This window comes from Eublepharis macularius, chromosome 5 (assembly GCF_028583425.1).
Source record: "Eublepharis macularius isolate TG4126 chromosome 5, MPM_Emac_v1.0, whole genome shotgun sequence".
NCBI lineage: Eukaryota > Metazoa > Chordata > Lepidosauria > Squamata > Eublepharidae > Eublepharis > Eublepharis macularius.
This window is the reverse complement of record NC_072794.1, coordinates 19029499-19045896: the sequence shown is the minus strand read 5'-3', so window position 1 is coordinate 19045896 and position 16398 is coordinate 19029499. Positions and strand designations below refer to the sequence as shown.

Genomic DNA, 16398 nt, shown 5'->3' with positions numbered 1-16398 from the left:
CCAGTTCTCACCCATTGAACTTCTGGGATGTGGCAGAAGAAAGAGCAGAACCTCTGCTGAAGCTCTTAATTGGTGAGTAGATCCTGTAGAACTGCCATTTGCTTTTTGTACCAACCAGTGACTAAGGCATATGAAACGAAACATTCCAAAGATTTATTTTGTGGAAACATACGATCATGGAGCAAAGCGCCTGCTACAGAGAACAGATACTTGAATTCTGCACATTTTAGTCTGTCACTGAAACTAAGAAAACACATTACTAAAGAACATTCAGTTGACTTGGGGTCACAGATACAATCCTCCATTCCTTATTGATAAAAATATGTCACACATTGGTTGTGTTGCCTGGAATCATAGACGGAAACTGAATGTTAGTTACTAGCCATTACATAATGTACTTTATTTATATCCCATCTTTCCCCCAAATAGGGACTCAGAGTTGCTTACATGGTTCTCCTTTCCTTTTTATCCTACTAACAACTCCATAAGGTGACTTAGGCTGAGAGTGTGTCACCCAGCAAGGTTCCATGGCAGCGTGGGGATTTGAACCTGAGGAAAACACTCCACCCATGATACACCTCATTCCAACATGTAGGTAGTACCATAAGCAGGTCTTTAATTCTAGCGCCTTATTAGCTGCTCCCTCTTGTTCAACTCAGGCCTGAAAACAATAAGGTAACATTTGGGGGAGAAGATACAACCCAGTAGTCCAGCACTGGAAGCCAAGATAGAGAAGATCTCCACGGCTACCATGTATTTTCCTTTGGTGCTCAGGTAGGTTGGAACAAAAGACAACCAAACACTGCAAAAAACTAGCATGCTGAAGGTGATGAACTTGGCTTCGTTGAAGCTGTCTGGCAATTTCCTCGCTAGGAAAGCCACAGTCAAGCTCATGAGGGACAGAAGTCCCATGTAGCCCAGGACGATATAGAACATGACAACAGACCCTTCATTACATTCTGCTACAATCTTTTCAGCCATGCAATGCATGTCCAAATCTGGGAACGGAGGAGAGGTTCCCAGCCACATCAAACAGATGCCAGCTTGCATTAGGGAGCAGGAAAGGACAATGGAGTTGGCTAGTTTTTTCCCCACCCACTTCCTTATGCTATATCCTGGTTTGGTGGCTATAAAAGCTAGGAGCACAGTGATGGTTTTGGCTAACACACATGAAACAGCCACAGAGAAGATGATAGCAAAAGTTGATTGTCGGATGAAGCAGGTCCCCTTGCTTGGTTCTCCAAGGAACAGCAAAGAACAGAGGAAGCAGAACAGGAGGGAAACCAGGAGAGTGTAGGTGATATCTCTGTTGTTGGCTTTGACTATTGGAGTATCTTTGTTCTGAATAAAAATTCCTAGCACTAAGGCTGTGATCAGGGAAAAAGAAACAGCAAGCAAAGCGAAACTGATCCCTAAAGGTTCTTCAAATGATAGGAAGATTATATTTTTGGGAATGCATCCATCTTTGTCTTTGTTTGAATACTGATCTTGTGGGCATTTGATACAATCCACCATGTCTGGGGGGGAAATCAGAAAAAGGGATTCTTACAGTATACATGAGATTTGTTTTTCTGCTTATTGGTAGTTTTAAACTGTGATTTTAAATTCATTCATTCATTCTTCATTTATGGTCATTTGACCAATCATATAATGCCGTTACACTAAAAAGAAAAATTCAAGGCATACAATAAAATAAAACAATTTGACATCAAGATCTTGTTACAGTACAATATAATTTCTGAGATCTGAATATCACCAAAAAGTAGCGAGATACTTGATAAGTAATCTTGACATTCTTATCGGGCAGGAGATAATCAAGTCTAGCTTTTTCAGTGAGATCAGAGATTTTACCTAAGAGTAGTATGATCATCACATCCCATGCTTCCTTATAATATGGGCAGCTAAAAAAATATGTGCTCTATAGTTTCCACCTCTGTTAACAGACAGGAGCAAAGCCTTTCCAGATAGGAGCTTTTATTGTATCTGCCTTCCAATACCACAGAAAGAAGGGCCAAGCACCTTGCCAGGGTGAACGCTCTTCTGAAACCATTTATTTCTAAGGATGTTAAGCAGGGGTAATTTCATAGAAAAAGAGCTGGAGGAACTCATTAGCATAACTCATTAGCATAACTCTTTAACATATGCCATACCTCTTGCCATCACCGGAAGTGTGTCATTAGTATAACTGATTTGCATATGGCACACCCCCTAACATCACCTATACTGGCTGTTTTGGACCCAATCCTGGCCATTCAGGAACAAAATTGGGCCTAAAATGGCAAAAAGGGGCTGAAAATGGCTGAAAAGGGGGCCAAAATGATCAGGATCAGGCCACTGATGAGTGGGAGAGTGATCCACCACCTGTCAGAGGCCCAATCTAGGCCGTTTCGGCCCCAATCCAGGCTGAAATGGGCCCAAGATGGCCAAGAGTCAGGTGGGTGGGGCCACCTGACATGTGACCTCTTTGGGGAACTGCCAGAACTGCCGGAACTGTGTTCCTGTGCATTCCCCCTCAAAATGAGCCCTGATGTTAAGTAACCTGCCGGCTTCACAATATTTTGAAAATTTGACCACACATACGATTTTAAATTATGGTTGTTTCTATGTAAGTGTATGTTGCATGTTGTAAGCCACCATGAGTGTCATAAGGTAGAAAGGTGGCTAATACATGTTTTAAGGAAGTACATTTATGTATTTAATTTATTTAAAACATTTGTATGCTGCCTTTCCACCCAAAATAGGGTCCCCAAGGCAGCAAACGAGAGATAATTAAAACATTAAAATAACACTTAAAATGCTTATAAATACAATACAAAGCGTATAAATAAATGAACAAAAACACAGAAACCAGGGAGAAGGACCAATAAGAATTTACTGAGGATATACCAAATGAAACAGAGAAGTCTTCACCCACTGGTAGAAAAGTACAACAGAAGGAGACAAGCAAATGTCCCTAGGGAGGGAGATCCACAGCTTTGGTGCCATAACCAAAAAGGCCCTTTCTCAGGTTGCCTCCCATATAGCCCCAGATGATGGGAACACCTGAGGCAAGGCCTCTGAAGATGACTGGAGTTGATGGGTAGGTAAATATAGAAGAAGGCAGTCCTTAAGACATGCTGGCCCAAAGCCATATATGCTGTGCCTTGAATTGGGGCTGGAAGCAAATTAGGAGCCGGTGAAGATGGAACAAGACTGGATGATGTGTTCTCTATGACCCACTCCTGTTAACATTCCATATCAATTGTAGCTTCCAGTCACTCTTCAAGATAAAATAAGAACCTATGAACCTGCTTTATACTGAGCCAGGCCACTGGTCAATCAAGGTCAGTATTGTACTCTTTGACTCGAGGCACCTCTCCATGTAGAGGTTTTTCACATCACCTGCTTCCATTTATCTAGATACTTGGATCTGAATCTGAGACCTTCTGCACGCAAAGCAGATGCTCTCACATTGAGCCACTGACTGTACATTAAAGCTTGTGGTCAAACTAAGGACCTTCATATCTTCATTCTAACACTCTACTAGATGGCCTGCTTTCTTGCCCTTTGCTACATGGTTGCCTTTCTCCCGTCAACTTATGTTCCAATTTACATGAGAGGCCATTTTGAAACTGAGCTTTGATTTAGGGATAACCTGGCACATGTTGTTCATGGCATTTTAACTCCTAGCCCTGTGTGTAAAAAGTTGATAAAGGTTCTTTTGGATTTTCAATACTTCATCCTTAAAGCTGTTCAGGAAGGTCTAAAGCATGTTTACATCCATTTTTGTTGGAGTACATGCTATTCTGCCTACCTGTTGCTATCACAGGAGCAGTGAGTTTGGGATCTCATAGGCTCTTGGGATGGGGGAGAAGTAAGGAAACCCCACCGTGTTCCCTATGACAATGAAAATGTACACCTTGATACTGATGCATTTCCAATTGAATTCTATGCAGAGATATTCCATTCAAAGCCCATTGATTTCTACTGGCTTAGACTGCTGAGCGTCTCCATAGGACTGCACCATACACCGCCTACCTCGGTGGTTTGAAATCTTCCCTTCTGGGCAAGGATCACAATCGTAGCAACAAAACTTCTCCCCTTCCTTCCTTTTCTTCTGATAACCAGGACGGCAGTAGTCATTGCACACAGAAATGAGCAGCCCCTATTTTAAAAAAAACACAGAATGCAGTGGGGGAAATGCAACATTATTTTACTGTTACGTGAACAGTAAAAAAAGAATAATAGCAAATGTTGCATTTTAACAATCAGGTAGTATTTCTCCAACCTTGTAGGGTTGTCAACCGGAATAGTCCCTGAATTACGACAGATCGTCAGACTACTGGAGAAAATGTCTGCTTCAGAGGGGGGACTCTATGGCAGCACATTGCTGCTGAGGTCCCTTAGGGGGAAGTGACCATGTCCTTCTTGAATTCCAGTTGCTGTGGGGAGCCAAGGAAGTTGGTAGCCAGACTCGTAGGTTAGATTTTCGTAGGGCCATCTTCGATGAACTCAGAGGCTTGATGAGAGTCATTCCATGGGGGAGTGTGCTGGAAGGGAAAGGAGCGAGTGAAGGGTGGGCCATTCTCAAACACGAGCTTTTGCAAGCTCAAGCCCTCACTATCCCAGCAAGACGGAAACATGGTAAGGGCTCCAAGAAACCGATCTGGATGCACAGAGAGCTCCAGAATAAGCTAAGGGAGAAAAAGGAAATGTTCTGGAAATGGAGAGAAGGACAGACCTCTAAAGAGGAGTATATGAGGGTTACTAGGTACTGCAGATCAGCCATCAGAGAGGCCAAAGCTCAGTACGAGCTGGGTCTGGCCAGGAGGGCTCGCTACAATAAGAAAAACTTCTACAGATATGTGAGAAGCAAACACAAGGTGAAAGAGGCAATTGGACCGCTGTTGGCAGTAGATGGAGAAACTCTGATGCAGGACAGAGAAAAAGCAGACAGGCTTTTTTGCCTCTGTTTTCTCCCTGAAGAACTCAGGCACATCTATAGATAGTAGAAAATGTGGCAGGACACCTGAGTGGCTAAGTGACATTGACAGAGAGGTAGTGGAAAGGCATCTGGCTGCACTGGATGAATACAAATCCCCTGGGCCGGATGGGGTGCACCCAAGAGTGCTGAAAGAACTTTCCAGAGAACTTGCAGAACCCCTGTCCATCATCTTCAAGGCCTCCTGGAGGACTGGGGATGTGCCACAAGATTAGAGAAGAGAGAATGTTATCCCAATCTTTAAGAAAGGGAGGAAGGATGACCCGGGAAACTACAGGCCGGTCAGTCTGACTTCTGTTGCTGGGAAGATATTAGAACAGATTTTAAAGGGATCAATCTGTAAGCATCTGAAGGACCACTCAGTGATCCGGGGAAGTCAGCATGGTTTTGTTCCTAACAGATCTTGCCAGACCAACCTGGTTTCCTTCTTTGATCGAGTGACCAGCTTACTGGATTGGGGGAACTCTGTTGACGTGATTTATCTGGATTTCAGTAAAGCCTTTGATAAGGTCCCCCATGACATTCTGATGGGCAAACTGGAAGACTGTGGAGTAGACTATAAGACAGTTCGGTGGATAGGGAACTGGTTAGAGGACCGCACTCAAAGAGTGGTGGTCAACGGTGTTTCATCAGATTGGAGGGAGGTGTCCAGTGGGCTGCCACAGGGCTCGGTTTTGGGGCCGGTACTTTTCAATATTTTTATCAATGATCTGGATGAAGGAGTGGAAGGGCTGCTCATTAAATTTGCTGATGATACCAAACTGGGAGCGGTAGCAAACACCCAAGAAGATAGAATTAAAATTCAACAAGACCTGAATACTCTGGAGAAGTGGGCAGCTGTGAATAGGATGCAATTCAACAAAGACAAGTGCACAGTATTACATCTGGGCCACAAAAATGAGAAGCATAAATACTGGATGGGGGATACACTTCTGGGCAGTAGTATATGTGAAAGGGATCTTGGGGTAAGAGTGGACTGTAAACTGAATATGAGCAGTCAGTGTGATGCGGTGGAAAAAAAGGCTAATTCAATCCTGGGTTATATCAAAGGGGCCATAGCATCGAAATCGCAGGAGGTCATAGCCCCTCTCTATACTGCCTTGGTCAGGCCACACCTGGAGTATTGTGTGCAGTTTTGGAGACCTCACTTCAAAAAGGATGTGGACAAAATCGAGAGGGTGCAGAGGAGAGCGACAAGAATGATCAGGGGTCTGGAGACTGAGCCCTATGAGGAAAGGTTGAGGGCCTTGGGAATGTTTAGTTTGGAGAAGAGGAGGTTGAGGGGGGACATGATTGCTCTCTTTAAATATTTGAAAGGCTATCATTTGGAGGAGGGCAAAGAGCTGTTCCAGTTGGCAGCAGAGGGTAGGACGCGAAGCAATGGGCTAAAACTACATGCACAAAGGTACCGACTGGATATTAGGAAAAACTTTTTCACGGTCAGAGTAGTTCAAAAGTGGAATCAGCTGCCTAGGGAGGTGGTGAGCTCCCCTTCACTGGCATTTTTCAAGAAGAGGCTGGATGAATACTTGTCAGAGATGCTTTAGGCTGATCCTGCACTGGGCAGGGGGTTGGACTAAATGGTCTGTATGGCCCCTTCCAACTCTATGATTCTATGATTCTAATATGTATTGAGACTGGAAGACAACTGCAGTGCTTCAACAATCAACATTTATTGAACAATAACGAGTAACGGGACAACAACTGCAGTAATCTCTAACTGGTTGTAACTGACTCTTCACAGGTTCTCTCAGCTCTGAGAAGAACTAGTGGCTCCACCCCCAAAACTACAGTGGCTCCAACAGTCCAAATATGTAACAGCCCCCCCTTCCCAGGCTCCACCCCCAAATCTCCAGGAGTTTCCCAACCTGTTGACATCCCTACTACCTTGGCTGAAGAAAATTTGGGGACTTCCCAAAAGAATTTGAATACTCCTCAGATCTTCATCTTATAAGGTAGAAAGCCTCCCTTAAACGCTTGCAAATTTTAAAGAAGGCCTGGGAGAGTCTATATTATTTCATTTATATACAAAATTGGCAACTGGTTTCAAATGCTGTAAGAAACGGGGATATTTGGGGTATTCAGTATTATCTGTCACTTTAGTAAAGCTGCTCAGGGTAACTGGGGCAATTTTCCTCAGCCCCAAAGCAAAGAGTGCTTGCCCTGGCCCTGTGTACTGTTGCTCCTTGTGTACTGTGTACTGTTGCTCCTTGCCCGGCCCTGCCTGTTCACTAGAGTTCTTCTTATTTTGCTTAAAGTGAACATTTAAAATTGGGAATGGTATATCAGAGCATACGAACACTGAATCTCAACTTACCAGTGTGACATAATGGAAAGTATCCCCGACCACAGTTCAATATTATGCATAATTGTGTGTAGTATAGAATAATGTAAATAATACATTATTAATAATATTTATTATTAATAATATTTATTTATAATAATTATTTAATAATAAATTAATAAATTAATAATAAATTATTAATATTTATTATTAATAATTATTAATAATTATTAATGTATTATTATTAATAATAATAAATGCCAATAACAGGCAGGAATTGGAGCCCCTGTCCTATGAGGAAAGTCTGGGACTTTTCCATTTAGAAAAGAGACAACTAAGAGGGAAGTGTGATAGAGGTTTACAAAATGATGCATGAGGTAGACAGAATGTACAAAAATAACTTTCTCTCCCTTTCCCAAAATACTAGAAGTTGATGGGAAGTCGTTTCAGGAGGGACAAAAGAAAAGACTTCTCTACTCAACAAGGGATTAAGATGTGGAATTCACTGCCAGAGAAGGTTGTTATGGTCACAGGCACAGACAGCTTTAAAACGGTATTAAACATATTCATGGAAGATAGGTCTTTCAGAAACTACTAGCCATGGTTGGTGACTAAAGGGAGCCTCCATGTTCAGAGGTAGAGTCTCTCTACGCACGGCCTCTTACACAGGGATGCTCAAGTGTAATGCAATGTTAGCTGGAAAGCATAGTTTTAAAAGATCGAGCAGTTGGAGATCGCTCCTTAGAGGGTTGTTAATTTCATCTTCGCCTGCCTGGAGGCTCTGTCAATTTCATCTCCCCTTAGGGGAGGTGAAGATGAAATTAACAAACCCTCTGAGGAGTGATCTCCACCTGCTCTGTATTTTTAAACTACTCTTGTGTAGAGAGGTGAAATTGACCAAGCCTTCAGGGAGGTGAAGATGAAATTAACAAACCTTTTAAGAAGTGATCTCCGGGGCTCTGTCTTTTAAAACTATGCTTCCTGGCTAACATTGCGCCTCCATACATTTGAGGGTCCCCGTGTAAGATGTCTCATATAGAGAGACTCGCACCAGTGCCAGGAGGCAACATCAGTGGTAGGCCTCAGACTCTGTTCTGTTGTTGGCCCTCCAGGGTAACTGGTTGGCCTCTGTGTGAGACAAGATGCTTGACTAAATGGACCACTGGTCTGATCCAGCAGGACTCTTCTTATGTTCTTACATCGTTTATGACACTGCATACCCTCTGGAATAGGTTAAATAAATTGTTTTTGCTCTTTGTAGTGGCAGAGCTTCCAACATCACACCTTCTTGCATCCATTAAGCTCCTACTTTTTAGTATATAATAGTGAAATGAATTCCTGTCTTCATTACGGAACTGATCAAAAGCGAAAGGATGAGAACAGGAAGAAAAGCAAAACTGTTTTCCTTGAGTCACTCATCCAGAGAATGGAGCGGCCCCTGAGATGGCCCAGTGATCTCTACCTGGTTAAAACATGTTTGCCACACAATTCTGTCTTCATGAAAGAGGAATGCTTTGTCTTCAGGAGCATTGGAATTCACGCTTCCGACTTTCACTCTAACAAAAGTCTTGTTTGGAAATGTGACCAGGTTCATGATATCAAATCCATCTCCCATTTCCCTGTGATCATTAAAAGATACCGTTTCTCCTGCTGAGTTGTTAAATGAAATGCCTTGAAGAAATGAGTGGAGCTGGTTGAGGGGGTGGGGAGAAACATACAAATTATTGTAGTCATTTCTTATTTCGTATCATTTCAATGTAGCTATGTAGATTTAGCTCCAGTTGAGATTACAAACATCTTTAGTCACTTTAAGAAATGTTGTGAAGAACAGCTAGACAACACAGCTATTTTGAAGCATTAAAAGAATAAAAATCTATGACCAACCCTTTTTTCAGGCACCAAGTTGTGGAATATAGCAATATCTAGTACACAATGAAGAAAAGAAGATCCTGTAGGGGTCAGTAAGATGTAGAAAGACAGTACCATGGGGGAGTACTTTCTTTCTGAAGGAACTTTTCCTCTTGTCTGTCTTTCTGGTCTTAGACTGTCCTTCTAGAACTCTGCACTTCCACTCTCTCTCTAGCTAGCTAACTACCTAGGTTTATCTGTCCACTTCCCATAAAATTTGTAAGTTCTAATAATAAAGTTTTTATTAATCTTAATCAATGTGATGTCTTGACTGTTGCAAAGGCCCTCTGCCAACACCCAGTGTAGGAGAAAATGAAAACATACAACATTCCGTCACTGAATACTATGTACATCCATTCATTAATAATTCATGTTGTCTCATTTAGTGCCAGTGTGTTCATGACCTTACCTGCCATGGCTGGAGATTTTGAAATTCCAGTCTTTTGCCCCATGATTTTTCTTTTAGGTTGGACATAGATGTGTACATGGCTTGCAAAGCATGTGCTATCGCATAAACAGCATTGTAGATGCTGTAGCTATGGCCAGTCATGCTCATTTCAAAAATATGCCCTGGAAGATTCTCTAGGCTCTCTTCCCCGATACATAATGCATTGTCCTTCACCGGACCTTGGAGATCTGGAAATGAACAGCAGAATGCTTGTTCCCAAAATTCTTTAAGAAAACCATTTCTTTTTTCCCGGTGTGGTTTAATTTTCTTAAGAAAGTTGTGGAACCCTAAGATCTCATTTGAGTGAATTCTGAAGGAAATTGCCCCTTGGAAGAACTGGAAATCCCAGGCTCGCTGAAGACCTGTTAATGCAAATTCAGCTTGGGCTGTCATAATCCACACCTTCCTCAATGATGTATTTTCTTTATAGAAAGGATCTGCTAGAAACATAATACCATTCAAAGATATTATTGTCCTTGATTCTCCATACAGGATAAATGTACTGACTTTGTTATCGCTGAAAGGCAGATATAGATTTGACATAAAATGATTGAGGTCATCCAACGTATCCCAATTGACTTGGTTTGGGATTCTTTCTGTGAATGCCCAACAGATCCCATGCTGGGAAAATAATAATTCCAGGGCTTGCAAGAAATGGTCTCCACTGTCATCATCCACAGCAAAGAGCCCAACCCACGTCCATCCGAAATGCTGAAGCATTTTGATAATTCCCATGTATTGATGGGCTTCGTTTGGGACCATGTGATAAAAGGAAGGGTACTGTCTTGTGTTTCTCTCCTCTTGGGCAAATGAACCATAGGTGAGCTAAAAGGAAATGCACAGATGTTTTAGAAATTTATAAAGAAGAATTCGCGTGCTTGCTCTGTCGCTTTATGCTGTCAATATTTGCCAAAGGAAATTTCAGATTTGCCCGGAGTTAAACTTTAATTATTGAGTGGACGTTAAGTTGTCCTGAAGGGCAGTATATAAATCAAATGTTGCTGCTGTTGTTGTTGTATTCATTGTACAAATCAAGTTGATTCAATTGCCCATATTCTTTTTAGCTGCCGCCATTACAATTTACTTTGCAATCAATATATTACTCCCTGGACTGAACGTCTACAGAATATTTCCAAACAACAGAAACTAAAGATCTTGCTTTTCGGTAAGATTTTTAGAAATGCACGTGTGATCTAGCTGTGTTCCTCTATAGAGTTATAAATTACTTATAAAATACTTGACATATAGCTTGTAGGTTGTTAAGTTACAGGGAAAGGAATGTTGTTGTTGTTGTTGTTGTTAAGTCCAAATCATCTATCCTGACACTGAGCTTTGTACCCGAGTACCAGTGGCCTACGAGATGACACTCTCTCCCCAAGCGCCACCCTCTGTCCCCGATCATGGAGAAAGGAGACCAGCCACTGCAGTGCTGTCCCCTGAATCCCCACATTGGCAAGGCGGTGGGTCAAAAGCTCATGATCAACCATATAAAACGCTGCTGACAGATCCAGCAAAATCAGCAATGCTGATCCGCCCTGATCCAGAAGTCTGCGGAGATCGTCTGTGAGGGCGACCAGCAATGTCTCAACCCCATGTCCTGGGCGGAAACCAGACTGTAAGTGGTCTAGGGCCGATAATAACTTACACCTATGCTGTAGATAATCAGAGGAGTTCTTCACTGTAACATTGTTCATCATAACAGAGGAATGTGGTTGCACAGGGAATGCTAGGATATCTTCTCCCAACAGAACTACAGTCCTCATGAAGCAATGTGAGGATATGCATGTGTGAGGATTTCCCCCCCGGCCAAATTTAATTAGTTTACCTGCCCTTACTGGTAATAATGTCAGCCACTATAAAATGCATTGGAAGACATCTCTCTCAGTCACTAAAGGTGAAATGTTAATATTTTATGTCCTTAAATAAAGAGGCAATGGCTGTGGATGGAAGAAGGTACCATATCAGAATTCACATACACTATTTGCCCGATACAAAAATGGTTCAAACACAATGAAAAGTTGTGCTGGATGTTTGACTGACTCCAACATACAGATGTGCTACAAACCAAAGTGGGTGACCAAGCATCCACAGCAAAGACAATTCTCACTGAAGTTTCTCAAGGTGTGGCAATATAGTGCAATTTCTGGCAAACGATTGTGAGAACAAATATTTTTAACAAGGAGAGAAGCAACTATTGGTGGTCCCTGGCCCCAAGAAGGCCTGCCTAGCCTCAACCAGAGCCAGGGCTTTCTCGGTCCTGGCTCCGATCTGGTGGAACTCTCTGTCTATTGAGACTAGGGCCCAGCAGGATTTGTTATCATTCCACTGGGCCTGTAAGATGGAGATGTTCCACCAGGCAAATGGTTGAGGCTGGGCTTGGTCTCCTCTGGCTGATAAGAGAGGAAAAAATGGAAGATCTGAACCCTCCCTATTAGGACTGTCCACCATCCTGCTTCGAATGACTGTTTATTACCTGCTTCCATCTAATTATATATAGTTGTGTCATATTATGTAAATGTTTAAAAATGTTTTTTACTGTTTTATATTATATATAAAATTATATGATGGATTTTAACTTCTTGTAATCCGCCCTGAGCCCGCTCGCAGGGAGGGCAGAATAAAAATCTACAGCAAACAAACAAACAAACAAACAAACAAACAAACAAACAAACAAACAAACAAACAAACAAACAAACAAACAAACAAACAAACAAACAAACAAACAAACAAACAAACAAACACAAATAAATAAATAAATAAATAAATAAATAAATAAATAAATAAAACCTGCACAAGACTGTGCATGTGCTATTCCCTTGATCCAGTGAAGCAACATTCCTAAGACTTTGTTCTCTAATGTATCAGGCAAGATTACTTTTTTCTGCCAATCACACCCCTCTATCCTTTCGGAACCTCAAAAAAATTCCAGAAAAGATAGCGCAGTTCTAAAATAGTCAGGGTTTCATGCACAAATCTTACCTGTGGTATCTTGTAAAGTCCTAAGATGTCACCCATGTGGAAGGAGACATCAGGGCTAAGTCCCCCAATGACGGCCATTACATTTTTCTGGCTATCACATTCATAGCTGGGAAAATATCGGTGCAATTTAAAGAGGAGATCCAGAGTGGTACGATAGGTCATTTGGGCATTGTAGTAGCTGTCACAAATGTGGAACCCAACAGTGAAATTGGGCAACATCTTGGGGTTCTGATTGATCTCCTCTACAGCAAACACCAAGGCCAGTACATGCTGGTGGAACTTTGTCAGCATACTGTAAACAGAGTTGCATGCTCTTTAACAAGGGTTTGCAACAATTCTACCTCTGGGTTAATTACTTCGGTGTAAGGTTATTAATGTCCAGACTTTGATGGCCCAGACTAGCCCAAGCTCGTCAGATCTCGGAAGCCAAGCAGGATCAGATTTGGTTAATGCTTGGATGGGAGACCAACAAGCAAGTCCAGGGTCGCTATACAGAGATAGGCTATGGTGATGTGCCTCTATTCAACTCTTGCCTTGAAAACCACCACCAAGGCTGCAATTCGATGGCACTTTCCACCACCAAAGTTAGTAATAATAACTAATTATAATATTAATAATAACATACTTTGTAAACCTCTCTGAGTGGGCATTAAGTTGTCCTGAAGGGCGGTATATAAATCGAATGTTGTTGTTGTTGTTGTTGTTGTTGTTACCATTGCTTCTGTTTTCTGATCTAAGAAACATCTTCTTCCCTCAGCCCAAATAATGTTCATTATATACATGAAGATCAATATTACATAACAGTTATCCTACAATGTGTCATCAAGAGTTTAAAATCTACCTCAGCAACTATGGCATGAGAAACAGAACAATGTGTGGTGCATGGTGCCTTAGGGTCCATGCATGTGCAAGGGACAAGATACAGCCTTTTTTCTCTCAAAGGTTTGCTTCCACAGACCTCAGGGATGGAACAGTAGAAAGTTTAGCACAGAAGAACATAAGAAGAGCCCTGCTGGATGCAACCAGTGGCCCCTAGTGTGACACAGCATCAATCCGGTTGCCCTGGAGGGCCAAATCAGGTCGCAGAGGCCTTCTGCTGATCTTGAATCCTAGCGCTGGCATTCCAAGTGTTACTGCCTCTGAATATGGAGGTTTCCTGGAGTCACCACGGCTGGTAGTCATTGATGATGGACCTCTCCTCCATAAACCTGTCTAATCCTTTTACAGATATTTAACAACAACAATAACAACAACATTCAATTTATATACCACCCTTCAGGACAACTTGTGCTTGTTGTGACCGTCGCTATGTCCACTAGCATTGAATTCCACTGGTTGATTTCTTGTTGAGGGAAGAGCCGGGTTCGACTCACGTAGCACAGGGTCAAATGAAGAACTCCTTCCTTTTTCCATCCTCAATCTATGGCCCCTCAACTTTGCTGGATGCTTCCAAGTTCAAGTATTGTGGCAGAGAGAGAGAGTCCAAAAAAAAGCCTACTTCTTCCACCCCATGCATAATTTTATAAACGCTGAGGACTCTAGCATTACACAATAGCATTCTTTTTATTTTTAAAAAGTACCTATACCAGCTAAGAACAGGGATGGGGTAAAGAGTTTTAGATTTGTTGGAAGTCTAATGTGCAGAGAGATTTTTTTTAAAAAACTTGTACTTTGCACTGCTTTCTCCTGTACTTTTATATTTCACAATTGTAACACATTTTGCATTTTGAAGGGGTTTCTTTTCCCTTTGATTTTATCCAGTCGTTTACACTCTGGTAAATTTGCATTCTGTAGAACTTGCACGCATCTAATTGGCTGTGAATTTGGTGCAATTAACACACAGCTACTACCAACTCTATCATTACCCAAGTCTATCGACACCTCTCTCTGTCTCTTGCTCCCCTTCATTCCAGTCTTCAAAATATAAAGAAATCTCATACTAGGAGAAGAAATACCATATATATTATAAACAGAGCAAACACTTTGACCACCCTGTCAAGAATACTTGCTAGGATCTGTGATCTGGTCGAGCTCCTACAATTCAAGTGAGGGAGGGAAATACTTACTCTGGGAAGTCAAACAAACCGCTTGAGGGATGCTGATTGAAAAGAAATGTGTGAAGAGGGTAAACTATCTGAGAAACAATCCCACCGATAAGGACATCCCCAGACTGATAGAAGTCATGTGGAACTGGGAGAGGATCGGTCATATGGCACATCGAAGAATCCACTTTACATGCCGTGGGAGGCAATAAAATCAGCAAGATCACCAGCATCGCCATCCCAAGAGCAAACCTCTCTAAACACAGACTCTCTTGTGTCCACCAGCAACAGAACAGGCTGCCTTGGGAGACAGCTTCCTGGCAGAAAGCACCCCTTATTCAAATATAACAGCTTTGTTTCTACAGCAATACAGCAGCAAACAGACATGCTTTTAAAGAGAGTCAAGGATGCACATAAACCAGTCTCAAACCTCACTGATTTGAATCAAGTATTGAAGAAAGAACTGATGGCTCCCTCTGCCTGTCTCATGCACCTATTTTTAACAGCACAGGGGTGTTTAAAACCTCTTTCAGACTTGCTCTCTCATATTGACTCTACTTTGGTTAAGGGGGGAATTGCAGTGGTGCAGATAATTGTAGAGGGGGATAATTACATCTGCAGAGTTGGAGCTCTAAGTGGATGCCTTGGTAGCAAACATGTTTAGAGGTCAAGTTTGAAAGCAGTAGAAAGAAATTTTCTGTTTATTCAGACACAAGACAAGGGTTTCTTCCTCCAGATATGCCTTTAAAAAGAGAGGGGTCGTTTCCACATGTCCCGGCATAGCGCTAAACTCACGGAAGGAGGGCACCTTCCTGGTGCGATTTCTGACGTCACTGTGCTTTGAGAACAGAATCGTGGCATGATGGTGTCAGAAATCGCACCAGGAAGACACCCTCGTTCTGTGACATATGGAAATGACCAGGGTTGTCTTATATTTGTATTTACCATTATGTCGAATAACTAAAAAAAAACCCTCTGAGTATAGCTGGGGGGGGGTGTGTCATTGTACAATCAGGGTCATCTTCCTTTCGAGTAAATGCACTAGCTTCCTCTGAAGTTTAGTGGGACTAACAATGAAATTCTGAGCAGAGTTACTCCAGTCTAATGGGAGATGGTGCCCAGGGCTTCATCATGAATAAGCAACAAGGTGAAAGTCTGGCCCCAAGCTGAAGCCACTGGCTTGACTGGAAACATAAGGCCATGTTAGACTTACGTATAGCGCAATATTAATTGTGTTTACTCAAGTCCAATTGAGTTCAATATCATATCCTCCTGGTAAATGTGCTTAGTACTGCAGCCTCATTTAACTAAAACATTTGTATCTGACCTTTCCACACATGCTCAAGAAGGATCACAACATTAACACTAAAAGATCACAGCTCAGATTGAGTTTGATCATGGGAACAGGAGCCAGTATCTCTCAATATGATACATTCCATTCCATTTATTTTTATTTACTTTGTGGAACAGCCTGCCTGCAGAAGTCAGGAGGGCTCCCATACTTCTGTCATTCTGCAGAATGTGCAGAACAGAAATATTCAGGAGGACATTGAATAAAAAAGAGATTAGAATTATAGGTGAATGACACGGTCCAGGAGGGCACCTTTATAGTGGAGTAGGATCGTTTTTGTAGCACTTACTGCATTGTCTTATACTGTGGGCGGTCAACCCTGGCCTCCATCATGTTTAATAGCAGCCTGTGATATAAAAATCACAGGGCCACTGAATTAATGCAGCTTGATCTGCATTAGGGAAA

General features: G+C 42.0%; 1 protein-coding gene across 1 annotated transcript; it reads right to left on the bottom strand.

Annotated features, from left to right (window-relative positions):
- Window positions 1-621: 621 nt before the first annotated feature.
- On the bottom strand, window positions 622-10383 carry LOC129329728 (vomeronasal type-2 receptor 26-like). The gene is made up of 4 exons (XM_054979298.1): window positions 9583-10383; window positions 8728-8955; window positions 4018-4144; window positions 622-1517 (listed from the first exon to the last, which is right to left on the bottom strand). The coding sequence occupies exons 1-4, from the start codon at window positions 10381-10383 to the stop codon at window positions 622-624; spliced, it is 2052 nt and encodes a 683-aa protein (XP_054835273.1).
- Between the last annotated feature and the right edge of the window lie 6015 nt (window positions 10384-16398).